The 26,999-nt window shown below is 47.2% G+C and overlaps 2 protein-coding genes across 3 annotated transcripts in view; both read left to right on the top strand.

The window, feature by feature from the left end:
- The window catches only part of LOC110538797 (multidrug resistance-associated protein 1), a 58,656-nt gene extending 40,302 nt beyond the window's left edge, over window positions 1-18,354 (top strand). For both annotated transcript variants that reach the window (XM_036939407.1, XM_036939406.1), the window contains 13 exons: window positions 4,450-4,501; window positions 4,853-4,967; window positions 5,328-5,535; window positions 5,934-6,120; window positions 6,370-6,493; window positions 7,102-7,301; window positions 7,988-8,114; window positions 9,058-9,159; window positions 12,361-12,507; window positions 14,625-14,783; window positions 14,967-15,133; window positions 15,969-16,163; window positions 17,413-18,354. In XM_036939407.1, the coding sequence (XP_036795302.1) occupies window positions 4,450-4,501; window positions 4,853-4,967; window positions 5,328-5,535; window positions 5,934-6,120; window positions 6,370-6,493; window positions 7,102-7,301; window positions 7,988-8,114; window positions 9,058-9,159; window positions 12,361-12,507; window positions 14,625-14,783; window positions 14,967-15,133; window positions 15,969-16,163; window positions 17,413-17,521 (1,892 nt within the window). In that variant the 3' untranslated portion in view covers window positions 17,522-18,354. The remainder of the gene's footprint in view (window positions 1-4,449; window positions 4,502-4,852; window positions 4,968-5,327; window positions 5,536-5,933; window positions 6,121-6,369; window positions 6,494-7,101; window positions 7,302-7,987; window positions 8,115-9,057; window positions 9,160-12,360; window positions 12,508-14,624; window positions 14,784-14,966; window positions 15,134-15,968; window positions 16,164-17,412) is intronic.
- A 3,312-nt stretch (window positions 18,355-21,666) lies between these two features.
- LOC118937836 lies at window positions 21,667-24,897 on the top strand. The gene is made up of 4 exons (XM_036939562.1): window positions 21,667-21,685; window positions 23,098-23,689; window positions 23,725-23,994; window positions 24,293-24,897. Exons 1-4 carry the CDS (start codon window positions 21,667-21,669, stop codon window positions 24,456-24,458), a joined length of 1,047 nt encoding a protein of 348 aa, XP_036795457.1. The 3' UTR covers window positions 24,459-24,897.
- Window positions 24,898-26,999: the final 2,102 nt, after the last annotated feature.

The following is a 26,999-nucleotide window of genomic DNA, read 5'->3' as shown; positions in this document are numbered from 1 at the left end:
GAATAGAGCGCCATCTGGGACACAGCCTTGGTTTAGTTAGTGTCTCTATCCTTATACAGGCTACCTCTCCTTGTCTCCTCCCTCTTTCCCTTAACAAACACTACTGATCTGGACTGGTAGCTTTGTTCCACCCTCCTGATCTGTTAGGAGAGCACAGGGGTCAGGATGGGTCAGGAATTCCAGGAATTATTTTCACATCAGTATCTCTGATTTCAGATTGTCACTCTGATATTAGGGTATGAGGTCACTCTGATATGAGGGTATGAGGTCACTGGTATGAGGTCACAAGGTCACTGATCTGAGGGTATGAGGTCACTCTGATCTGAGGGTATGAGGTCACTCTGATCTGAGGGTACGAGGTCACTCTGATATGAGGGTATGAGGTCACGAGGTCACTGATCTAAGGGTATGAGGTCACTGATCTGAGGGTTTGAGGTCACTCTGATCTGAGGGTATGAGGTCACTCTGATCTGAGGGTATGAGGTCACTCTGATCTGAGGGTACGAGGTCACTCTGATCTGAGGGTACGAGGTCACTCTGATCTGAGGGTACGAGGTCACTCTGATCTGAGGGTACGAGGTCACTCTGATCTGAGGGTACGAGGTCACTCTGATCTGAGGCTATGAGACAAGGGTGGTAGGCCATGTAAAAGCCGTGTAAAGATGGCCCTGCAGTATGGACACACAGACAGCCTGGCTCATGCATGTGTTTGCATGTCAGCTACACTACAGCAGCACTCAGAGAAAACACAGGTCCTCCTGGTCCAAGCCCATGTTGTTTTCAACTCTACAACCTGACACTTTGTTGTTGAGTTAATGAGTGATGATGAGTGGGTTCTGGGCTAGATGGCTGGGAGGAGGGCTGATTGAGTGATGATGGCTGGGAGGAGGGCTGAATGAGTGATGATGGGTGGGTTCTGGGCTAGATGGCTGGGAGGAGGGCTGATTGAGTGATGATGGGTGGGTTCTGGGCTAGATGGCTGGGAGGTGGGCTGATTGAGTGATGATGGCTGGATGGCTGGGAGGAGGGCTGAATGAGTGATGATGGGTGGGTTCTGGGCTGGATGGCTGGGAGGAAGGCTGATTGAGTGATGATGGGTGGGTTCTGGGCTAGATGGCTGGGATGAGGGCTGATTGAGTGATGATGGCTGGATGGCTGGGAGGAGGGCTGAATGAGTGATGATGGGTGGGTTCTGGGCTGGATGGCTGGGAGGAGGGCTGATTGAGTGATGATGGCTGGGAGGAGGGCTGATTGAGTGATGATGGTTAGGTTCTGGGCTGGATGGCTGGGAGGAGGGCTGATTGAGTGATGATGGCTGGATTCTGGGCTAGATGGCTGGGAGGAGGGCTGATTGAGTGATGATGGGTGGGAGGAGGGCTGAATGAGTGATGATGGGTGGTTTCTGGGCTAGATTGCTGGGAGGAGGGCTGATTGAGTGATGATGGGTGGGTTCTGGGCTAGATGGCTGGGAGGAGGGCTGATTGAGTGATGATGGCTGGGTTCTGGGCTGGATGGCTGGGAGGAGGGCTGATTGAGTGATGATGGCTGGGAGGAGGGCTGATTGAGTGATGATGGTTAGGTTCTGGGCTGGATGGCTGGGAGGAGGGCTGATTGAGTGATGATGGCTGGATTCTGGGCTAGATGGCTGGGAGGAGGGCTGATTGAGTGATGATGGGTGGGAGGAGGGCTGAATGAGTGATGATGGGTGGTTTCTGGGCTAGATTGCTGGGAGGAGGGCTGATTGAGTGATGATGGGTGGGTTCTGGGCTAGATGGCTGGGAGGAGGGCTGATTGAGTGATGATGGCTGGGTTCTGGGCTGGATGGCTGGGAGGAGGGCTGATTGAGTGATGATGGCTGGGAGGAGGGCTGATTGAGTGATGATGGGTAGGTTCTGGGCTGGATGGCTGGGAGGAGGGCTGATTGAGTGATGATGGCTGGATTCTGGGCTAGATGGCTGGGAGTAGAGCTGATTGAGTGATGATGGCTGGGAGGAGGGCTGAATGAGTGATGATGGGTGGTTTCTGGGTTAGATGGCTGGGAGGAGGGCTGATTGAGTGATGATGGGTAGGTTCTGGGCTAGATGGCTGGGAGGTGGGCTGATTGAGTGATGATGGGCTGGATGGCTGGGAGGAGGGCTGATTGAGTGATGATGGGTGGGTTCTGGGCTAGATGGCTGGGAGGAGGGCTGATTGAGTGATGATGGGTGGGAGGAGGGCTGATTGAGTGATGATGGGTAGGTTCTGGGCTGGATGGCTGGGAGGAAGGCTGATTGAGTGATGATGGGTGGGTTCTGGGCTGGATGGCTGGGAGGAGGGCTGATTGAGTGATGATGTGTGGGTTCTGGGCTGGATGGCTGGGAGGAGGGCTGATTGAGTGATGATGGGTGGGCTGAGGCTGTGAGGTGTCTGGGTTGGGTGGGGCTGGATCCTGGATCCTGGGGTCTGAATGTGATGGGGAAGGAAGTGCATGAGATTCTGGCTGGCGTTGACACAATGTTCTGATCAATTTGAATGGGTTTACAATGCATGAAACCAGTTGAGTTATACGGCATCTTGTCAAGTGTTTGAAGACATAGAAGCACTTTTTGACATGAGCATGGGGTGATGTTTAAAACCATTTAGTTGTGACAACACGGAGAGTTTATCTCACTGGTATCATTAGAACATGATATCAGTGATGCTGGATGGACACCCTGATTGGTATCATTATAACATGATATCAGTGATGCTGAATGGACACCCTGATTGGTATCATTACAACATGATATCAGCAATGCTGGATGGATACCCTGGTTGCTGGATGGATACCCTGGTTGGTATCAGTATAACATGATATCAGTGATGCTGGATGGATACCCTGGTTGGTATCATTAGAACATGATATCAGCGATGCTGGATGGATACCCTGGTTGGTATCATTATAACATGATATCAGTGATGCTGGATGGATACCCTGGTTGGTATCATTATAACATGGTATCAGTGATGCTGGATGTATACCCTGGTTGGTATCATTACAACATGATATCAGTGATGCTGGATGGATACCCTGGTTGGTATCATTACAACATGGTATCAGTGATACTGGATGGATACCCTGGTTGGTATCATTAGAACATGATATCAGTGATGCTGGATGGATACCCTGGTTGGTATCATTACAACATGATATCAGTGATGCTGGATGGATACCCTGGTTGGTATCATTACAACATGGTATCAGTGATGCTGGATGGATACCCTGGTTGGTATCATTACAACATGGTATCAGTGATACTGGATGGATACCCTGGTTGGTATCATTATAACATGATATCAGTGATACTGGATGGATACCCTGGTTGGTATCATTATAACATGATATCAGTGATACTGGATGGACACCCTGATTGGTATCATTATAACATGGTATCAGTGATACTGGATGGATACCCTGGTTGCTTATGATGTATTAAGCACAGCTCTGGGGTCAGGTTCAGTGTGCTTCCCAAAGGGCACCCTATTCCCTGTAAAGTGCACTGCTTTAGACCAGAGCCCTGTATAGTGCACGATTTACCTATTCCTTATATAGTGCACTACTTTTGACCCGGGGCCCCATCATACCCCAATCAAAAGTAGTGCACTATTTAGGGAATAGGGTGCATTTGGGAAACATCCTTAGTAGGCTTGGGAGATATACCGCGTATACTGTATAAAGAAGTGTTTCAGACATACAGACGGTACGACTTCCTCGCTACGAGCCACTCCACTGTTTATACAACTCTTAAAGTTCAAGTTGAACTATAAGACATCTAAAGATGTGCTGAAACAAGTTCTCTCCAGTTCAGGACTCCAGCTCTGCGTTCGGTTTGCTAACTTAATAAGTAGCTGGATGTCAGGATGAAGCGTCTTGGTTACAGCAGAGATATTCAACCCCCCCCCCCCCCCCCCCCCCCCCCTTCCTGGATTAAGATCCCTGGTGCCTAAATTGTTTTGTGCGTTTTTTGTGGGGGGGAAACGGCGCCCCCTTGTGTGCACTTCCGGTAATACCATACACCTCGGTATGGTACAGAAACAGTATGACATTCAGGGGGAGGTTGGGTTAAACGCCAGAAGACACATTTCAGTTGAATGCATTCAGTTGTACAACGGACTAGGTATCTCCCCCTTTTCCCATCTGGATACTGCTCAACCCTGCTCCTTAGTTTCTATCCTAGTAGTTAAGGTTAGGATTGGGGTGTGGGGATCTGACCTGAGACCACTGCTAAGGGGGCAGGTGTTTCCCTGGAGCTGTTCTGACCCTGCTTTGTGTGGCGCTAATGCTGCTAGGGTTATTCTAGCTGTGTGTGTGTGTGCGCTTGTGCTTGTGTGTGAGAGAGAGTGTGTGTGTGTGTTTTGAGTCTAGAGTGTGTGATGTACTCCCTATAATCAGTGAAAGGTCTGACCAGGTCTCTTCTCTGGGATGTCTAGACTCTGCACCAAAGAGAGGACTGGAGAATGGACTTCCTGCTGCTGTGATTGGGTGAGTGAACACCCCACTCTGCTGAAATCCCTGGCTTTACAGCTCACGCTAAACTCTACAAACATCTCAAATCTCTGGCACACTCTCTGTCTCTCTGTCTCTAGTCAGAACCATACCAGTACAACTCTCTCCGGCTCTGTCTCTCTCTGTCTCTCTCTCTCTGTCTCTCTCTCTCTGTCTCTCTCTGTCTCTCTCTCTCTCTCTCTCTGTCTCTCTCTCTCTCTCTCTCTGTCTCTCTCTCTCTCTCTCTCTCTGTCTCTCTGTCTCCCTCTCCCCTCTCTCTCTCTCTCGCTCTCTCTCTCTCTCTCGCTCGCTCGCTCGCTCGCTCTCTCGCTCTCTCTCTGTCTCCAGTCAGAACCATACCAGTACATCAGCAGTGAGGACAGAAGGAGAGGTCCTGGGGAAGAAGGCCAAGAACGCTGAGGTGGGGAGAATCACAGAGGCTGACAAGGCCAACACCGGGCGGGTAAGAGACTGTGTGTGAGATCTTAAATGACTCCCTATGAACAGTCAATGTAGTATACCAGAGCCTCAGAGCAACTGTCCATCTCTTACATTGAACCTCTTCTCTTGGTCTCTCTCGCTCTTTTCTTGGTCTCTTTCTCTCGCTCTCTGTCTTTCTCTCCTCTCTGTTCTTGGTCTCTTTCTCTCTCTCGCTCTCTGTCTCTCTCTTTTCTTGGTCTCTCTTTCTCTCTCGCTGTCTGTCTCTGTCTTTCTCTCCTCTCTGTTCTTGGTATCTCTCTCTCTCTCTGTCTCTGTCTTTCTCTCCTCTGTTCTTGGTATCTCTCTCTCTCTCTCTCTCCCCCCCCCCCCCCCCCCCCTCTAGGTGAAGTTGTCAGTATTCTGGGAGTATATGAAGGCTATAGGGGTGGTGTTGTCCTGCGTCAGTATCTTCCTGTTCTTCAGTCACCACTTCGCCTCTCTCTTCTCTAACTACTGGCTCAGTCTGTGGACTGACGACCCAGTCGTCAACGGAACCCAGCCCAGCAGAGAGATGAGACTGGGGGTGTACGGAGCTCTGGGGGCCTCACAGGGTAAGGACGTTGGTGTGTGTTAATCTCTGTCTCTGTGGGTGGTACCCTGGTCTGTCTACAAGTCTTCATGTTCAACTCTCTCCCTTCCTCTCTCCCCTCTCTTCTCCCCAAACCCCCTTCCCCACTCTCTCCTCCCCTTCTCTGTCCCCTACTCCCCATAACCCCTTCCCCTTGCTCTCCTCTCCTCGCTCTTTCCCCTTCTCCTCATACCCCCTTCCCCTCTCTCTCACCATACCCCCCCGCTCCTCCCCCCCTCTCTCTCCCCTCATACCCCATTCCCCTCTCTCTCTCTCTTTCTCTCTCACCATACCCCCCCTCTCTCTCACCATACCCCCCCCCCTCTCTCTCTCCCCTCATACCCCCTTCCCCCCTCTCTCTCCCCATACCCTCTCTCTCAGGCATAGCTGTGTTCTGCTACTCCATCTCTGTCTCTATCGGTGGTATATTAGCATCACGCTACCTCCACCAGTCCATGCTGTACAACGTACTGCGCTCCCCCATGTCCTTCTTCGAGCGGACCCCCAGCGGTAACCTGGTGAACCGTTTCTCCAAGGAGACAGACACCATTGACTCCATCATCCCAAGGTTTTTACGGAAAATATATAGATATATATTTGTACAGAAAATCCTTAAAATATTTATTTTTTAAGTTGTCGATTTTATTATGTCTGTATAACATTTTTGTGTATTGTGTATTTATGAAAATGTGAAATTGTCTGAAATTTGTGTCTCCTGCAGTTGATGCCATGTAATGCTGCCTTATAGAAGGAAATATTTCCGTATCGCCTGCTGTTGATGCCATGTAATGCTGCCTTATCTCTCCTCTCTCCCCAGTATCATTAAGATGTTCATGGGCTCCATGTTCAACGTAGTAGGATCCTGTGTGGTCATACTGATCGCTACTCCACTAGTGGCTATTATCATACCTCCTCTGGGGATACTCTACTTCTTTGTCCAGGTGGGTCGCTGAGGGGGGGGCGGGGTTAGAGAGATAGGGGTGTGAGTGGGGGGGAGGGAGAAAGAGGGGGGATGAGAGAGAGATCCCTCTCTCCCTACTCACTGTTATTTTATCTCCCTCCATGTCATCCCTCCATGTCATCCCTCCATGTCATCCCTCCATGTCATCCCTCCATGTCATCCCTCCATCACATCTCTCCATGTCATCCCTCCATCACATCCCTCCATGTCATCCCTCCATCACATCCCTCCATGTCATCCCTCCATGTCATCCCTCCATGTCATCCCTCCATGTCATCCCTCCATGTCATCCCTCCATCACATCCCTCCATGTCATCCCTCCATCACATCCCTCCATGTCATCCCTCCATGTCATCCCTCCATGTCATCCCTCCATCACATCTCTCCATGTCATCCCTCCATCACATCCCTCCATGTCATCCCTCCATCACATCCCTCCATGTCATCCCTCCATGTCATCCCTCCATGTCATCCCTCCATCACATCCCTCCGTGTCATCCCTCCATGTCATCCCTCCGTGTCATCCCTCCGTGTCATCCCTCCGTGTCATCCCTCCGTGTCATCCCTCCGTGTCATCCCTGCCCACAGCGTTTCTACGTGGCGTCGTCTCGTCAGTTGAAGCGTCTGGAGTCGGTCAGTCGCTCCCCGGTCTACACACACTTCAACGAGACGTTGCTAGGCGCCAGCGTCATCCGAGCCTTTGGGGAGCAGGAACGCTTCATCAGGGAGAGTGACGGTCGAGTTGACCACAACCAGAAAGCATACTACCCCAGCATCGTAGCCAACCGGTGAGGAGCGCGGTCACACACACACACCTTAATTGGTTGAATCAATAAGTCATGTTGAGATATAAAATATTTTTACAACAAACTCCATACTAATGAGACCTGGTCAACATTTATAGCAGGTACTATTAACATTCACCTGCGTCTGGAGTTTGTAGGGAACTTTACCGTAATGTCTCTAATATCTCTGTGTTGTAGGTGGCTGGCGGTGCGTCTGGAGTTTGTAGGGAACGTTACCGTAATGTCTCTAATATCTCTGTGTTGTAGGTGGCTGGCGGTGTGTCTGGAGTTTGTAGGGAACTGTACCGTAATGTCTCTAATATCTCTGTGTTGTAGGTGGCTGGCGGTGCGTCTGGAGTTTGTAGGGAACGGTACCGTAATGTCTCTAATATCTCTCTCTGTTGTAGGTGGCTGGCGGTGCGTCTGGAGTTTGTAGGGAACGGTACCGTAATGTCTCTAATATCTCTCTGTGTTGTAGGTGGCTGGCGGTGCGTCTGGAGTTTGTAGGGAACTGTACCGTAATGTCTCTAATATCTCTCTGTGTTGTAGGTGGCTGGCGGTGTGTCTGGAGTTTGTAGGGAACTGTACCGTAATGTCTCTAATATCTCTGTGTTGTAGGTGGCTGGCGGTGCGTCTGGAGTTTGTAGGGAACGGTACCGTAATGTCTCTAATATCTCTCTGTGTTGTAGGTGGCTGGCGGTGCGTCTGGAGTTTGTTGGGAACTGTATCGTAATGTTTGCTGCTCTGTTTGCTGTGATGGCTAGAGAGAGCCTCAGCCCTGGGATCATGGGCCTGTCCATCTCATACGCACTACAGGTCAGTAACGTGTGTGTGTGTGTGTGTGTGTGTGTGTGTGTGTGGACACTGGAACCGTAGGATGGTGTTTCATTTAAAAAAACGGATGAGTTCCCTTCATTCTTTGGTTTAGTTTCACAGCCGGTCAGGTACCCCCCCCAAAAACAGACAGTGGATGAATGAGGATCTTCAAGTTAAAGATGAACCTTGTGTTTCTGGGAAACTCACCCCAGGTTGTTTAACCCTATCAGTCCTGAGACCCCAGGTTGTTTAACCCTATCAGTTCTGAGACCCCAGGTTGTTTAACCCTATCAGTCCTGAGACCCCAGGTTGTTTAACCCTGTCAGTCCTGAGACCCCAGGTTGTTTAACCCTGTCAGTCCTGAGACCCCAGGTTGTTTAACCAAGTCAGTCCTGAGACCCCAGGTTGTTTAACCCTATCAGTCCTGAGACCCCAGGTTGTTTAACCAAGTCAGTCCTGAGACCTCATGTGTGAGTCTCAGCTGTTCATAGATGACATCATAGATAGCTTTTAATACTTTGTGACTCAAACCATTCTGACTCTACTTTGCCTCTCTCTCTCTCTGCCTCTCCTTCTCTCTCTCTCTGCCTCTCCTTCTCTCTCTCTCTGCCTCTCCTTCTCTCTGCCTCTGTCTTTCTGTCTCTCTCTGTCTCTGCCTCTCCTTCTCTCACTCTGCCTCTCCTTCTCTCTGCCTATCTTTCTGTCTCTGTCTCTGCCTCTCCTTCTCTCTCTCTGCCTCTCCTTCTCTCTGTCTCTGCCTCTCCTTCTCTCTGTCTCTGCCTCTCCTTCTCTCTGTCTCTGCCTCTCCTTCTCTCTGTCTCTGCCTCTCCTTCTCTCTGCCTCCGCCTCTCCTTCTCTCTGCCTCCGCCTCTCCTTCTCTCTGCCTCCGCCTCTCCTTCTCTCTGCCCCTGTCTTTCTGTCTCTCTGACTCTCTGTCCTGTAGCTGACGGCCTCTCTGACCTGGCTAGTGAGGATGTCTTCCGATCTGGAAACCAACATTGTGGCCGTGGAGAGAGTCAAGGAGTACGAAGACACAGAGAAAGAGGTACGTCTGTGTGTGTTTATGTTCTCATACACAACTCTGTAGGTAGAGCTGTTGTTGTGACTGTGTGTGTTGTGACTGTGTGTGTTGTGACTGTGTTTGTTGTGACTGTGTGTGTTTATGTTCTCATAGACAACTCTGTTGGAAGACTGTTATTGGTCAACCAAATGACCGTGGTCTCTGTAGTAAATGTTTGAATAGCTACCACCCCTATAAAATAACATATGACCTGCCATACTGTCCTTCAGTCAGCTGGTCTTTCTACTCCTATAAAATAACATATGACCTGCCATACTGTCCTTCAGTCAGCTGGTCTTTCTATAAAATAACATATGACCTGCCATACTGTCCTTCAGTCAGCTGGTCTTTCTATAAAATAACATATGACCTGCCATACTGTCCTTCAGTCAGCTGGTCTTTCTATAAAATAACATATGACCTGCCATACTGTCCTTCAGTCAGCTGGTCTTTCTACTCCTATAAAATAACATATGACCTGCCATACTGTCCTTCAGTCAGCTGGTCTTTCTATAAAATAACATATGATCTGCCATACTGTCCTTCAGTCAGCTGGTCTTTCTACTCCTATAAAATAACATATGACCTGCCATACTGTCCTTCAGTCAGCTGGTCTTTCTACTCCTATAAAATAACATATGACCTGCCTACTGTCCTTCAGTCAGCTGGTCTTTCTACTCCTATAAAATAACATATGATCTGCCATACTGTCCTTCAGTCAGCTGGTCTTTCTATAAAATAACATATGATCTGCCATACTGTCCTTCAGTCAGCTGGTCTTTCTATAAAATAACATATGACCTGCCATACTGTCCTTCAGTCAGCTGGTCTTTCTATAAAATAACATATGACCTGCCATACTGTCCTTCAGTCAGCTGGTCTTTCTACTCCTATAAAATAACATATGACCTGCCATACTGTCCTTCAGTCAGCTGGTCTTTCTACTCCTTTTAAATAACATATGACCTGCCATACTGTCCTTCAGTCAGCTGGTATTTCTACTCCTATAAAATAACATATGACCTGCCATACTGTCCTTCAGTCAGCTGGTCTTTCTGTAAAATAACATATGACCTGCCATACTGTCCTTCAGTCAGCTGGTCTTTCTATAAAATAACATATGACCTGCCATACCTTCAGTCAGCTGGTCTTTCTATAAAATAACATATGACCTGCCATAGCTGGTCTTTTTACTCCTATAAAATAACATATGACTTGCCATACTGTCTTCAGTCAGCTGGTCTTTCTACTCCTATAAAATAACATATGACCTGCCATACTGTCCTTCAGTCAGCTGGTCTTTCTACTCCTATAAAATAACATATGACCTGCCATACTGTCCTTCAGTCAGCTGGTCTTTCTGTAAAATAACATATGACCTGCCATACTGTCCTTCAGTCAGCTGGTCTTTCTATAAAATAACATATGACCTGCCATACCTTCAGTCAGCTGGTCTTTCTATAAAATAACATATGACCTGCCATACTGTCCTTCAGTCAGCTGGTCTTTCTATAAAATAACATATGACCTGCCATAGCTGGTCTTTTTACTCCTATAAAATAACATATGACTTGCCATACTGTCTTCAGTCAGCTGGTCTTTCTACTCCTATAAAATAACATATGACCTGCCATACTGTCCTTCAGTCAGCTGGTCTTTCTACTCCTATAAAATAACATATGACCTGCCATACTGTCCTTCAGTCAGCTGGTCTTTCTACTCCTATAAAATAACATATGACCTGCCATACTGTCCTTCAGTCAGCTGGTCTTTCTACTCCTATAAAATAACATATGACCTGCCATACTGTCCTTCAGTCAGCTGGTCTTTCTACTCCTATAAAATAACATATGACCTGCCATACTGTCCTTCAGTCAGCTGGTCTTTCTGTAAAATAACATATGACCTGCCATACTGTCCTTCAGTCAGCTGGTCTTTCTATAAAATAACATATGACTTGCCATACTGTCCTTCAGACAGCTGGTCTTTCTATAAAATAACATATGACCTGCCATACTGTCCTTCAGTCAGCTGGTCTTTCTACTCCTATAAAATAACATATGACCTGCCATACTGTCCTTCAGTCAGCTGGTCTTTCTACTCCTATAAAATAACATATGACCTGCCATACTGTCCTTCAGTCAGCTGGTCTTTCTACTCCTATAAAATAACATATGACCTGCCGTACTGTCCTTCAGTCAGCTGGTCTTTCTACTCCTATAAAATAACATATGACCTGCCATACTGTCCTTCAGTCAGCTGGTCTTTCTATAAAATAACATATGACCTGCCATACTGTCCTTCAGTCAGCTGGTCTTTCTACTCCTATAAAATAACATATGACCTGCCATACTGTCCTTCAGTCAGCTGGTCTTTCTATAAAATAACATATGATCTGCCATACTGTCCTTCAGTCAGCTGGTCTTTCTACTCCTATAAAATAACATATGACCTGCCATACTGTCCTTCAGTCAGCTGGTCTTTCTACTCCTATAAAATAACATATGACCTGCCATACTGTCCTTCAGTCAGCTGGTCTTTCTATAAAATAACATATGACCTGCCATACTGTCCTTCAGTCAGCTGGTCTTTCTACTCCTATAAAATAACATATGACCTGCCATACTGTCCTTCAGTCAGGTGGTCTTTCTACTCCTATAAAATAACATATGACCTGCCATACTGTCCTTCAGTCAGCTGGTCTTTCTATAAAATAACATATGACCTGCCATACTGTCCTTCAGTCAGCTGGTCTTTCTACTCCTATAAAATAACATATGACCTGCCATACTGTCCTTCAGTCAGCTGGTCTTTCTATAAAATAACATATGACCTGCCATACTGTCCTTCAGTCAGCTGGTCTTTCTATAAAATAACATATGACCTGCCATACTGTCCTTCAGTCAGCTGGTCTTTCTACTCCTATAAAATAACATATGACCTGCCATACTGTCCTTCAGTCAGCTGGTCTTTCTACTCCTATAAAATAACATATGACCTGCCATACTGTCCTTCAGTCAGCTGGTCTTTCTACTCCTATAAAATAACATATGACCTTCCATACTGTCCTTCAGTCAGCTGGTCTTTCTACTTCTTTAAAACAGTTATTTTATTTATTTAGTTGTGTACACGGGAACTCTGTGTGTATGACTGTGTGTGTGTATACCTCTGTTTGTCCCCTCCCAGGCGGACTGGAGACATGACCAATCGTCTCTGCCTCCAGGCTGGCCCACAGCAGGCAACATAGACATCAGAGGGTTTGGTCTGCGATACAGAGAGGACCAGGAACTGGCTGTACGCAACATCACCGTAGCCATCCACGGAGGAGAGAAGGTATGTGATGGGGGGGGTACGGACTGTGTGACTGGAGGGATTAGGCTGAGTGACGGGGGATTAGGCCGCGTGACAGGAGGGGATTAGGCTGCGTGACAGGAGGGGATTAGGCCGCGTGACAGGAGGGGATTAGGCCGCGTGACAGGAGGGGATTAGGCTGAGTGACAGGAGGGGATTAGGCTGCGTGACAGGAGGGGATTAGGCCGAGTGACAGGAGGGGATTAGGCCGCGTGACAGGAGGGGATTAGGCCGCGTGACAGGAGGGGATTAGGCTGCGTGACAGGAGGGGATTAGGCTGAGTGACAGGAGGGGATTAGGCCGGGTGACAGGAGGGGATTAGGCCGCGTGACAGGAGGGGATTAGGCTGCGTGACAGGAGGGGATTAGGCTGAGTGACAGGAGGGGATTAGGCTGCGTGACAGGAGGGGATTAGGCTGCGTGACAGGAGGGGATTAGGCTGAGTGACAGGAGGGGATTAGGCCGCGTGACAGGAGGGGATTAGGCCGCGTGACAGGAGGGGATTAGGCCGCGTGACAGGAGGGGATTAGGCCGCGTGACAGGAGGGGATTAGGCTGAGTGACAGGAGGGGATTAGGCCGCGTGACAGGAGGGGATTAGGCCGCGTGACAGGAGGGGATTAGGCCGCGTGACAGGAGGGGATTAGGCCGCGTGACAGGAGGGGATTAGGCCGCGTGACAGGAGGGGATTAGGCCGCGTGACAGGAGGGTATAGGTGGTCGTACAGGAGCAGGGTAGTGACTACTGTTGTTGTTGTTCCAGGTTGGTATAGTTGGTCGTACAGGAGCAGGGAAGTGACTGTTGTTGTTGTTCCAGGTGGGTATAGTAGGTCGTACAGGAGCAGGGAAGTGACTGTTGTTGTTGTTCCAGGTGGGTATAGTAGGTCGTACAGGAGCAGGGTAGTGACTGTTGTTGTTCCAGGTGGGTATAGTAGGTCGTACAGGAGCAGGGTAGTGACTGTTGTTGTTGTTCCAGGTGGGTATAGTTGGTCGTACAGGAGCAGGGTAGTGACTGTTGTTGTTGTTCCAGGTGGGTATAGTAGGTCGTACAGGAGCAGGGTAGTGACTGTTGTTGTTGTTCCAGGTGGGTATAGTAGGTCGTACAGGAGCAGGGAAGTGACTGTTGTTGTTGTTCCAGGTGGGTATAGTAGGTCGTACAGGAGCAGGGAAGTGACTGTTGTTGTTCCAGGTGGGTATAGTTGGTCGTACAGGAGCAGGGTAGTGACTACTGTTGTTGTTGTTCCAGGTGGGTATAGTAGGTCGTACAGGAGCAGGGAAGTGACTGTTGTTGTTGTTCCAGGTGGGTATAGTAGGTCGTACAGGAGCAGGGTAGTGACTACTGTTGTTGTTGTTCCAGGTGGGTATAGTTGGTCGTACAGGAGCAGGGAAGTGACTGTTGTTGTCCAGGTGGGTATAGTAGGTCGTACAGGAGCAGGGAAGTGACTGTTGTTGTTCCAGGTGGGTATAGTAGGTCGTACAGGAGCAGGGAAGTGACGTTGTTTTTGTTCCAGGTGGGTATAGTAGGTCGTACAGGAGCAGGGTAGTGACTGTTGTTGTTGTTGTTCCAGGTGGGTATAGTAGGTCGTACAGGAGCAGGGAAGTGACTGTTGTTGTCCAGGTGGGTATAGTAGGTCGTACAGGAGCAGGGTAGTGACTACTGTTGTTGTTGTTCCAGGTGGGTATAGTAGGTCGTACAGGAGCAGGGTAGTGACTACTGTTGTTGTTGTTCCAGGTGGGTATAGTAGGTCGTACAGGAGCAGGGAAGTGACTGTTGTTGTCCAGGTGGGTATAGTAGGTCGTACAGGAGCAGGGAAGTGACTGTTGTTGTTCCAGGTGGGTATAGTAGGTCGTACAGGAGCAGGGAAGTGACTGTTGTTGTTCCAGGTGGGTATAGTAGGTCGTACAGGAGCAGGGAAGTGACTTGTTGTTGTTGTTCCAGGTGGGTATAGTAGGTCGTACAGGAGCAGGGTAGTGACTGTTGTTGTTGTTGTTCCAGGTGGGTATAGTAGGTCGTACAGGAGCAGGGAAGTGACTGTTGTTGTCCAGGTGGGTATAGTAGGTCGTACAGGAGCAGGGTAGTGACTGTTGTTGTTGTTGTTCCAGGTGGGTATAGTAGGTCGTACAGGAGCAGGGAAGTCCTCTCTGACTCTAGGATTGTTCCGCATCATCGAGGCGTGTGAGGGAGAGATTCATATCGATGGAGTTAACATCGCTACGCTGGGTCTCCATGAACTCCGCTCCAGGATCACCATCATACCACAGGTACACACCCACGGCCCATACAGACACACTCAAACTGACCCACACTCTTCTGGAGACCTGTTATATTTAAAATATCTTTATTTATCCTCTCCCTCCCTCACCCCTCTCTCCCCCTCCCCTTCCTCCTTCCCCTCTCTCCCCCTTCTCTCTCTCCCCCTCTCTCTCATGGCTCTCCCCCTCCAGGACCCAGTGTTGTTCTCTGGGTCTCTGAGGATGAATCTGGACCCCTTCGATGGCTACTCTGATGAGGAGGTGTGGAGAGCCCTGGAGCTCTCCCATCTCAAGAGCTTTGTGTCGGGCCTGCCGGACAAACTCAACCACGAGTGTTCAGAGGGAGGAGAGAACCTCAGGTAACCTCATACATCATACATAGACCTACATACACCATACATAGGCCTACATACACCATACATAGGCCTACATACACCATACATAGGCCTACATACACCATACATAGACCTACATACACCATACATAGGCCTACATACACCATACATAGACCTACATACACCATACAAAAGCCTACATACACCATACATAGGCCTACATACACCATACATAGGCCTACATACACCATACATAGGCCTACATACACCATACATAGGCCTACATACACCATACATAGACCTACATACACCATACATAGGCCTACATACACCATACATAGGCCTACATACACCATACAAAAGCCTACATAGCATTACATACACACACAGCTTCTGGTTTGCTTTCCTTCTCTCCTTACCTCTCTCCTTCTCTCCTTACCTCTCTCCTCTCTCCTTACCTCTCTCCTCTCTCCTTCTCTCCTTACCTCTCTCCGCCTCTCCTTACCTCTCTCCTCCTCTCCTTACCTCTCTCCTCCTCTCCTTACCTCTCTCCTCCTCTCCTTACCTCTCTCCTCCTCTCCTTACCTCTCTCCTCCTCTCCTTACCTCTCTCCTCCTCTCCTTACCTCTCTCCTTACCTCTCTCCTCTCTCCTTCTCTTCTTAGCTCTCTCCTCTCTTTACCTCTCTCCTCTCTCCTCCTCTCCTTACCTCTCTTCTCTCCTCCTCTCATTACCTCTCTCCTCTCTCCTTCTCTCCTTACCTCTCTCCTCCTCTCCTTACCTCCTCTCTCCTCCTCTCCTTACCTCTCTCCTTCTTGTTTCTTACCTCTCTCTCTCTCATTAACATAATCTCTCTCCAGTCTGGGTCAGCGCCAGCTGGTGTGTCTGGCCCGAGCCCTCCTGAGGAAGACGAAGATCTTGGTTCTGGATGAGGCCACAGCTGCTGTGGACCTGGAGACAGACAACCTGATCCAGTCCACCATCAGAACCCAGTTTGATGACTGCACTGTCCTGACCATCGCACACAGACTCAATACTATCATGGACTACACCAGGTAATATATAGACTGACTCAATACTATCACGGACTACACCAGGTAATATATAGACTGACTCAATACTATCATGGACTACACCAGGTAATATATAGACTGACTCAATACTATCATGGACTACACCAGGTAATATACTGTATAGACTGACTCAATACTATCATGGACTACACCAGGTAATATATAGACTGACTCAATACTATCATGGACTACACCAGGTAATATACTGTATAGACTGACTCAATACTATCATGGACTACACCAGGTTATATATAGACTGACTCAATACTATCATGGACTACACCAGGTAATATATAGACTGACTCAATACTATCATGGACTACACCAGGTAATATATAGACTGACTCAATACTATCATGGACTACACCAGGTAATATATAGACTGACTCAATACTATCATGGACTACACCAGGTAATATATAGACTGACTCAATACTATCATGGACTACACCAGGTAATATATAGACTGACTCAATACTATCATGGACTACACCAGGTAATTTATAGACTGACTCAATACTATCACGGACTACACCAGCTAATATATAGACTGACTCAATACTATCATGGACTACACCAGGTAATATATAGACTTGTATAGACTGTATAGACTGACTCAATACTATAATGGACTACACCAGGTTATATATAGACTGACTCAATACTATCACGGACTACACCAGGTAATATATAGACTGACTCAATACTATCATGGACTACACCAGGTAATAAATAGACTTGTATAGACTGTATAGACTGACTCAATACTATCACGGACTACACCAGGTAATATACTGTATAGACTGACTCAATACTATCACGGACTACACCAGGTAATATATAGACTTGTATAGACTGTATAGACTGACTCAATACTATCATGGACTACACCAGGTTATATATAGACTGACTCAATACTATCACGGACTACACCAGGTAATATATAGACTTGTATAGACTGTATAGACTGACTCAATACTATCATGTACTACACCAGGTTATATATAGACTGACTCAATACTATCACGGACTACACCAGGTAATATATAGACTGACTCAATACTATCATGGACTACACCAGGTAATATATAGACTGACTCAATACTATCATGGACTACACCAGGTAATATATAGACTGACTCAATACTATCATGGACTACACCAGATTATATATGAAAACACAGACATACCTGCTCTTTCTCTCTCTCATCTCTCTCTCTCCTCCCTTCAGAGTGCTGGTCCTGGATAAAGGGGAGATGGCAGAGTTTGACTCTCCCTCCACTCTCATCACCAAGAGAGGAATCTTCTACAAGATGGCTAAAGACTCTGGGCTGGTCTGAGTGGGCGAACAGGAGAGGACAGGTTGCTTAAAGACAACATCCCTCCTTACAGAGAACTCCTCCTCCAACCCCCTCTTCCTCTCCTCCGACCGGGAGGCTGTGCAGGGAAGAGGTAGCAGAGAGCGAGAGGAGATTTCTAAGGATATCAATGTTTCTGATGTGTGTATAAATTATGGGAGCACTACCTCCACTCCTTCCTCCCTCTACTTCTCCCTCTATCCCTCCCTCCCTCTACTCCTCCCACCATCCCTCCCTCCATCCATCCCTCCCTCTTCTTCCATCCCTCCCTCTACTTCTCCCTCCACCCCTCCATCCATCCATCCATCTCTCCCTCCCTCTACTTCTCCCTCCATCCCTCCCTCCTCTTCTCCTTCCATCCATCCATCCATCCATCCATCTCTCCCTCCCTCTACTACCGAATATGTCAAGGATTCACTCCACTGAACCTGATGCTGCTTCTTCTCCAGGACAAATCCCTTCTGTTACTCCTCCCTCCCTCCCTCCCTTAACTAAAGACTTCTCCAGGACAAATCCCTCCTGTTACTCCTCCCTCCATCCCTCCCTTAACTAAAGACTTCTCCAGGACAAATCCCTCCTGTTACTCCTCCCTCCCTTAACTAAAGACTTCTCCAGGACAAATCCCTCCTGTTACTCCTCCCTCCATCCCTCCCTTAACTAAAGACTTCTCCAGGACAAATCCCTTCTGTTACTCCTCCCTCCATCCCTCCCTTAACTAAAGACTTCTCCAGGACAAATCCCTCCTGTTACTCCTCCCTCCCTTAACTAAAGACTTCTCCAGGACAAATCCCTCCTGTTACTCCATCCCTCCCTTAACTAAAGACTTCTCCAGGACAAATCCCTCCTGTTACTCCTCCCTCCCTTAACTAAAGACTTCTCCAGGACAAATCCCTCCTGTTACTCCTCCCTCCCTTAACTAAAGACTTCTCCAGGACAAATCCCTCCTGTTACTCCTCCCTCCCTTAACTAAAGACTTCTCCAGGACAAATCCCTCCTGTTACTCCATCCCTCCCTTAACTAAAGACTTCTCCAGGACAAATCCCTCCTGTTACTCCATCCCTCCCTTAACTAAAGACTTCTCCAGGACAAATCCCTCCTGTTACTCCTCCCTCCCTTAACTAAAGACTTCTCCAGGACAAATCCCTCCTGTTACTCCATCCCTCCCTTAACTAAAGACTTCTCCAGGACAAATCCCTCCTGTTACTCCATCCCTCCCTTAACTAAAGACTTCTCCAGGACAAATCCCTCCTGTTACTCCTCCCTCCCTTAACTAAAGACTTCTCCAGGACAAATCCCTCCTGTTACTCCATCCCTCCCTTAACTAAAGACTTCTCCAGGACAAATCCCTCCTGTTACTCCTCCCTCCCTTAACTAAAGACTTCTCCAGGACAAATCCCTCCTGTTACTCCTCCCTCCATCCCTCCCTTAACTAAAGACTTCTCCAGGACAAATCCCTCCTGTTACTCCTCCCTCCCTTAACTAAAGACTTCTCCAGGACAAATCCCTCCTGTTACTCCTCCCTCCATCCCTCCCTTAACTAAAGACTTCTCCAGGACAAATCCCTCCTGTTACTCCTCCCTCCATCCCTCCCTTAACTAAAGACTTCTCCAGGACAAATCCCTCCTGTTACTCCTCCCTCCATCCCTCCCTTAACTAAAGACTTCTCCAGGACAAATCCCTTCTGTTACTCCTCCCTCCCTTAACTAAAGACTTCTCCAGGACAAATCCCTCCTGTTACTCCTCCCTCCCTTAACTAAAGACTTCTCCAGGACAAATCCCTCCTGTTACTCCTCCCTCCCTTAACTAAAGACTTCTCCAGGACAAATCCCTCCTGTTACTCCATCCCTCCCTTAACTAAAGACTTCTCCTGGACAAATCCCTCCTGTTACTCCTCCCTCCATCCCTCCCTTAACTAAAGACTTCTCCAGGACAAATCCCTCCTGTTACTCCTCCCTCCATCCCTCCCTTAACTAAAGACTTCTCCAGGACAAATCCCTTCTGTTACTCCTCCCTCCCTTAACTAAAGACTTCTCCAGGACAAATCCCTCCTGTTACTCCATCCCTCCCTTAACTAAAGACTTCTCCAGGACAAATCCCTCCTGTTACTCCATCCCTCCCTTAACTAAAGACTTCTCCAGGACAAATCCCTCCTGTTACTCCTCCCTCCCTTAACTAAAGACTTCTCCAGGACAAATCCCTCCTGTTACTCCTCCCTCCCTTAACTAAAGACTTCTCCAGGACAAATCCCTCCTGTTACTCCATCCCTCCCTTAACTAAAGACTTCTCCAGGACAAATCCCTCCTGTTACTCCATCCCTCCCTTAACTAAAGACTTCTCCAGGACAAATCCCTCCTGTTACTCCTCCCTCCCTTAACTAAAGACTTCTCCAGGACAAATCCCTCCTGTTACTCCATCCCTCCCTTAACTAAAGACTTCTCCAGGACAAATCCCTCCTGTTACTCCTCCCTCCCTTAACTAAAGACTTCTCCAGGACAAATCCCTCCTGTTACTCCTCCCTCCATCCCTCCCTTAACTAAAGACTTCTCCAGGACAAATCCCTCCTGTTACTCCTCCCTCCCTTAACTAAAGACTTCTCCAGGACAAATCCCTCCTGTTACTCCTCCCTCCATCCCTCCCTTAACTAAAGACTTCTCCAGGACAAATCCCTCCTGTTACTCCTCCCTCCATCCCTCCCTTAACTAAAGACTTCTCCAGGACAAATCCCTCCTGTTACTCCTCCCTCCATCCCTCCCTTAACTAAAGACTTCTCCAGGACAAATCCCTTCTGTTACTCCTCCCTCCCTTAACTAAAGACTTCTCCAGGACAAATCCCTCCTGTTACTCCTCCCTCCCTTAACTAAAGACTTCTCCAGGACAAATCCCTCCTGTTACTCCTCCCTCCCTTAACTAAAGACTTCTCCAGGACAAATCCCTCCTGTTACTCCATCCCTCCCTTAACTAAAGACTTCTCCTGGACAAATCCCTCCTGTTACTCCTCCCTCCATCCCTCCCTTAACTAAAGACTTCTCCAGGACAAATCCCTCCTGTTACTCCTCCCTCCATCCCTCCCTTAACTAAAGACTTCTCCAGGACAAATCCCTTCTGTTACTCCTCCCTCCCTTAACTAAAGACTTCTCCAGGACAAATCCCTCCTGTTACTCCATCCCTCCCTTAACTAAAGACTTCTCCAGGACAAATCCCTCCTGTTACTCCATCCCTCCCTTAACTAAAGACTTCTCCAGGACAAATCCCTCCTGTTACTCCTCCCTCCCTTAACTAAAGACTTCTCCAGGACAAATCCCTCCTGTTACTCCATCCCTCCCTTAACTAAAGACTTCTCCAGGACAAATCCCTCCTGTTACTCCATCCCTCCCTTAACTAAAGACTTCTCCAGGACAAATCCCTCCTGTTACTCCATCCCTCCCTTAACTAAAGACTTCTCCAGGACAAATCCCTCCTGTTACTCCTCCCTCCATCCCTCCCTTAACTAAAGACTTCTCCAGGACAAATCCCTCCTGTTACTCCTCCCTCCCTTAACTAAAGACTTCTCCAGGACAAATCCCTTCTGTTACTCCATCCCTCCCTTAACTAAAGACTTCTCCAGGACAAATCCCTCCTGTTACTCCATCCCTCCCTTAACTAAAGACTTCTCCAGGACAAATCCCTTCCAACAACTCTTACTGTTTCTCCCAAACTCTGTTTGTTCAACTCTCCTTTGAACGGGTGCCTGGACGTTTTCAAGATTCCCTTCATCTTGCAGAATTTGTGGGAAATCAGAAGGCCATCTGATCTGCTCTCCTCCGTCAAACAGACTCAGAATACCAGCTAGGTTTATTTTTAATTTTTAAATGGGCATTGTGTGCTTTTGCAGATGTACTCTGTTAAGAGACTATAAAAGAGTCATTTCTGTTTTGTCTCTGCCCCAGTTTGCATTTATTGCCATCAGAGGAAAGAATCAGAATATTCTGATTTTTTTTCTATCCAATGTAACTGGAATGTTCTGAATTGTTCTCCCCATCGGAACCGGAATGTTCTGGTGTGTTCCTTCCAACAGAACCGGAATGTTCTGGTGTGTTCTCTCTAACGGAACCGGAATGTTCTAGTGTGTTCCTTCCAGCAGAACCGGAATGTTCTGGTGTGTTCAATGTAACCAGAATGTTCTCATCTGTTCTTTCCAAGGGAACCAGAATGTTCTGATCTGTTCTCTCCAACGGAACCTGAATGTTCTGATCTTTTCTCTACAATAGAACCGGGTGGACTAGGTTGAATATTTATTTGACAGACAGTGCAATGTTATTCCCCACAGGGAGTGAGTGAATGGATATCTGTCCAATCACAGACGCCGGCTGTTGAAACCTGTCCCATCAGTCAGATCCCGCCCCCCTCTATGTTGAGTACTGTTAAAGAGAGTGAGGTCACCCACCCTTGACCTCTGCCTGGGTGGCCTTTGACCCTTGACCTCCCAGACGCTGCTTTCCATAGTGCCACACCTCAAACGGCATCCTACACCACACTTCTCTTGACCCAAGCCCTGCGTTGCAGTCTGTTGTCTGTAACCAGTAACTAGTCTAGGGAGAGACCTGTTGTCTGTAACCAGTAACTAGTCTAGGGAGAGACCTGTTGTCTGTAACCTATAACTAGTCTAGGGAGAGACATGTTGTCTGTAACCAGTAACTAGTCTAGGGAGAGACCTGTTGTCTGTAACCAGTAACTAGTCTAGGGAGAGACCTGTTGTCTGTAACCAGTAACTAGTCTAGGGAGAGACCTGTTGTCTGTAACCTATAACTAGTCTAGGGAGAGAGACATGTTGTCTGTAACCAGTAACTAGTCTAGGGAGAGACCTGTTGTCTGTAACCAGTAACTAGTCTAGGGAGAGACCTGTTGTCTGTAACCAGTAACTAGTCTAGGGAGAGACCTGTTGTCTGTAACCAGTAACTAGTCTAGGGAGAGACCTGTTGTCTGTAACCAGTAACTAGCCTATGGAGAGACCTGTTGTCTGTAACTAGTTTAGGGAGAGACCTGTTGTCTGTAACCTATAACTAGTCTAGGGAGAGACATGTTGTCTGTAACCAGTAACTAGTCTAGGGAGAGACCTGTTGTCTGTAACCAGTAACTAGTCTAGGGAGAGACCTGTTGTCTGTAACCAGTAACTAGTCTAGGGAGAGACCTGTTGTCTGTAACCAGTAACTAGCCTATGGAGAGACCTGTTGTCTGTAACTAGTCTAGGGAGAGACCTGTTGTCTGTAACCAGTAACTAGTTTAGGGAGAGACCTGTTGTCTGTAACCAGTAACTAGTCTAGGGAGAGACCTGGCTAGCTTTAAACCTGCTTTATTTAAATGAATGTAATACACATTATTATATCCTTCTGGCTATATCCCAAATGGCACCCTAAATGACCAGTTCAAAAGTAGTGCACTTTATAGGGAACAGGGTGTCATTTGGGCCAAATATAGGATAATTTGACTGTAGCCTTCTGCGTTCAGCAGAGACCACTTTTTCCTTGTTGGCACTTTATCTGTTGGTTAGTAGGTGTTATTATATTATTGAACCTCTTGAGCCATACGCTATTGGGTTAGTCAGGCTGATCAACAAGTGTCAATAAGGTGTTGGGTTAGTCAGGCTGATCAACAAGTGTCAATAAGGTGTTGGGTTAGTCAGGCTGATCAACAAGTGTCAATAAGGTGTTGGGTTAGTCAGGCTGATCAGCAAGTGTCAATAAGGTGTTGGGTTAGTCAGGCTGATCAACAAGTGTCAATAAGGTGTTGGGTTAGTCAGGCTGATCAACAAGTGTCAATAAGGTGTTGGGTTAGTCAGGCTGATCAGCAAGTGTCAATAAGGTGTTGGGTTAGTCAGGCTGATCAACAAGTGTCAATAAGGTGTTGGGTTAGTCAGGCTGATCAACAAGTGTCAATAAGGTGTTGGGTTCGTCAGGCTGATCAACAAGTCTCAATAAGGTGTTGGGCTAGTCAGGCTGATCAACAAGTGTCAATAAGGTGTTGGGTTAGTCAGGCTGATCAACAAGTCTCAATAAGGTGTTGGGTTAGTCAGGCTGATCAACAAGTGTCAATAAGGTGTTGGGTTAGTCAGGCTGATCAACAAGTGTCAATAAGGTGTTGGGTTAGTCAGGCTGATCAACAAGTGTCAATAAGGTGTTGGGTTAGGCTGATCAACAAGTCTCAATAAGGTGTTGGGTTAGTCAGGCTGATCAACAAGTGTCAAGGTGTTGGGTTAGTCAGGCTGATCAACAAGTCTCAATAAGGTGTTGGGTTAGTCAGGCTGATCAACAAGTGTCAATAAGGTGTTGTGTTAGTCAGGCTGATCAACAAGTCTCAATAAGGTGTTGGGTTAGTCAGGCTGATCAACAAGTGTCAATAAGGTGTTGGGTTAGTCAGGCTGATCAACAAGTGTCAATAAGGTGTTGGGTTAGTCAGGCTGATCAACAAGTGTCAATAAGGTGTTGGGTTAGGCTGATCAACAAGTGTCAATAAGGTGTTGGGTTAGGCTGATCAACAAGTCTCAATAAGGTGTTGGGTTAGTCAGGCTGATCAACAAGTGTCAAGGTGTTGGGTTAGTCAGGCTGATCAACAAGTCTCAATAAGGTGTTGGGTTAGTCAGGCTGATCAACAAGTGTCAATAAGGTGTTGTGTTAGTCAGGCTGATCAACAAGTCTCAATAAGGTGTTGGGTTAGTCAGGCTGATCAACAAGTCTCAATAAGGTGTTGGGTTAGTCAGGCTGATCAAGTCTCAATAAGGTGTTGGGTTAGTCAGGCTGATCAGCAAGTCTCAAGCCTCAAACACCTTAGTAATATATTCTGTCCATGGACTCATGCTACTCATTTTCACTGGGGGTGTGTGTCCCAAGTGGCAACTCATTCTACATTTGACCAGGGTCCATATGGGGGAATAGGAAGTCATTAATGACCGGGGCCCATATGAGGGGATTGGAAGTCATTAATGACCGGGGCCCATATGGGGGGAAAGGAAGTCATTAATGACCGGGGCCCATATGGGGGGATAGGGTCCCATTAGAGATGCAGCTTTTCACTGGGACATCCAGTGACTACAGCAGGTGTGTTGTCTGAAGATGGAGCCAGTAGCAGCCTACTGGGCCTTACGCTTTGATGTCGCTCTCCTGTGGCCTCACTTCTTCATTTGAGCCTTGGTTTTATTTCATATAAATCAAGAAGACGTGCTTTTTGATTTGTCTGTTGAGTGTAAGGGGTTGTCCCAAATTTCACCCTATTCCCTATGTAGTGCACTACTATGGGCCCTATTCCCCATGTAGTGCGCTACTATGGGCCCTATTCCCTATGTAGTGCACTACTATGGGCCCTATTCCCTATGTAGTGCACTACTATGGGCCTTATTCCCTATGTAGTGTGCTACTATGGTCCCTATTCCCTATGTAGTGCACTACTATGGGCCTTATTCCCTATGTAGTGTGCTACTATGGTCCCTATTCCCTATGTAGTGCACTACTATGGGCCCTATTCCCCATGTAGTGCACTACAATGGGCCCTATTCCCTATGTAGTGTGCTACTATGGTCCCCATTCCCTATGTAGTGTGCTACTATGGGCCCTATTCCCTATGTAGTGTGCTACTATGGGCCCTATTCCCTATGTATTGTGCTACTATGGGCCCTATTCCCTATGTAGTGTGCTGCTATGGTCCCTATTCCCTATGTAGTGCGCTACTATGGGCCCTATTCCCTATGTAGTGCACTACTATGGGCCCTATTCCCTATGTAGTGTGCTACTATGGTCCCTATTCCCTATGTAGTGCACTAATATGGGCCCTATTCCCTATGTAGTGCACTACTATGGGCCCTATTCCCTATGTAGTTCACTACTATGGGCCCTATTCCCTATGTAGTGCACTACTATGGGCCCTATTCCCTATGTAGTGCTCTATAAGTGGAATAAGGTACCATTAGGGAAACAAGCCGTCTCAGAACATACGCTGTTAAACCATTGAGTACATTACTGTGCTGTTACATATTTATATAATTTGTAAGTATGCATTATTATAATTATTTTATATTTGTATACATGCACTAGTTTTTAAGTGTGCATTATTTTTTCGGGACATGAATCAAACTGACGTGTAAAAAAATAAAGTACTTTTTTTGTTAACCTGTTTCTGTCTGTTTGTTAACCTGTTTCTGTCTGTTTGTTAACCTGTTTCTGTCTGTTTGTTAACCTGTTTCTGTCTTTGTTAACCTGTTTCGGTCTGTTTGTTAACCTGTTTCTGTCTGTTTGTTAACCTGTTTCTGTCTGTTTGTTAACCTGTTTCTGTCTTTGTTAACCTGTTTCGGTCTGTTTGTTAACCTGTTTCTGTCTGTTTGTTAACCTGTTTCGGTCTGTTTGTTAACCTGTTTCTGTCTGTTTGTTAACCTGTTTCTGTCTGTTTTAACCTGTATCTGTCTGTTAACCTGTTTCTGTCTGTTTGTTAACCTGTTTCGGTCTGTTTGTTAACCTGTTTCTGTCTGTTTGTTAACCTGTTTCTGTCTGTTTGTTAACCTGTTTCGGTCTGTTTGTTAACCTGTTTCTGTCTGTTTGTTAACCTGTTTCTGTCTGTTTGTTAACCTGTTTCGGTCTGTTTGTTAACCTGTTTCGGTCTGTTTGTTAACCTGTTTCTGTCTGTTTGTTAACCTGTTTCTGTCTGTTTGTTAACCTGTTTCGGTCTGGTATGGTCTGATGGTCGGTCTGTCTGTCTGTCTGGTTTGGTCTGTTTGTCTGGTCTGTCTGGTTTGGTCTGTCTGTTTGTCTGGTCTGTCTGTCTGTTTGTTTGTCTGGTCTGTCTGTTTGTTTGTCTGGTCTGTCTGTTTGTTTGTCTGGTCTGTCTGTTTGTTTGTCTGGTCTGTCTGTCTGTCTGTCTGTCTGTCTGTCTGTCTGTCTGTCTGGTCTGTCAGTTTGTTAACCTGTTTCTGTCTGTTTGTTAACCTGTTTCTGTCTGTTTGTTAACCTGTTTCTGTCTGTTTGTTAACCTGTTTCTGTCTGTTTGTTAACCTGTTTCTGTCTGTCTGTTAACCTGTTTCGGTCTGGTATGGTCTGATGGTCGGTCTGTCTGTTTGTCTGGTTTGGTCTGTTTGTCTGGTCTGTCTGGTCTGTTTGGTCTGTCTGTTTGTCTGGTCTGTCTGTTTGTTTGTCTGGTCTGTCTGTCTGTCTGTCTGGTCTGTCTGTTTGTTTGTCTGGTCTGTCTGTCTGTCTCTGTCTGTTTGTCTGGTTTGGTCTGTTTGTCTGGTCTGTCTGTTTGTCTGGTCTGTCTGGTCTGTTTTTCTGGTCTGTCTGTCTGGTTTGTCTGGTCTGTCTGTTTGTCTGGTCTGTTTTTCTGGTCCGTCTGTCTGGTTTGTCTGTCTGTTTGTCTGGTCTGTCTGTCTGTCTGGTCTGTTTTGTCTGGTCTGTCTGTCTGGTCTGTTTGTCTGGTCTGTCTGTCTGTCTGGTCTGTTTTGTCTGGT

Source organism: Oncorhynchus mykiss, chromosome 12 (genome assembly GCF_013265735.2).
Source record: "Oncorhynchus mykiss isolate Arlee chromosome 12, USDA_OmykA_1.1, whole genome shotgun sequence".
NCBI classification, from domain to species: domain Eukaryota; kingdom Metazoa; phylum Chordata; class Actinopteri; order Salmoniformes; family Salmonidae; genus Oncorhynchus; species Oncorhynchus mykiss.
The sequence above is the reverse complement of the archived record's forward strand: the minus strand, read 5'-3'. Positions and strand labels throughout refer to the sequence as shown.

Bases quoted from the DNA above. Each gene is read 5' to 3' on its own strand.
- LOC118937836 (XM_036939562.1), top strand. The intron at 23,690-23,724 runs GTGTTGGGTTAG...AGTCTCAATAAG, and splicing joins GATCAACAAGTGTCAATAAG to GTGTTGGGTTAGTCAGGCTG. The intron at 23,995-24,292 runs GTGTTGGGTTAG...AGTCTCAATAAG, and splicing joins GATCAACAAGTGTCAATAAG to GTGTTGGGTTAGTCAGGCTG.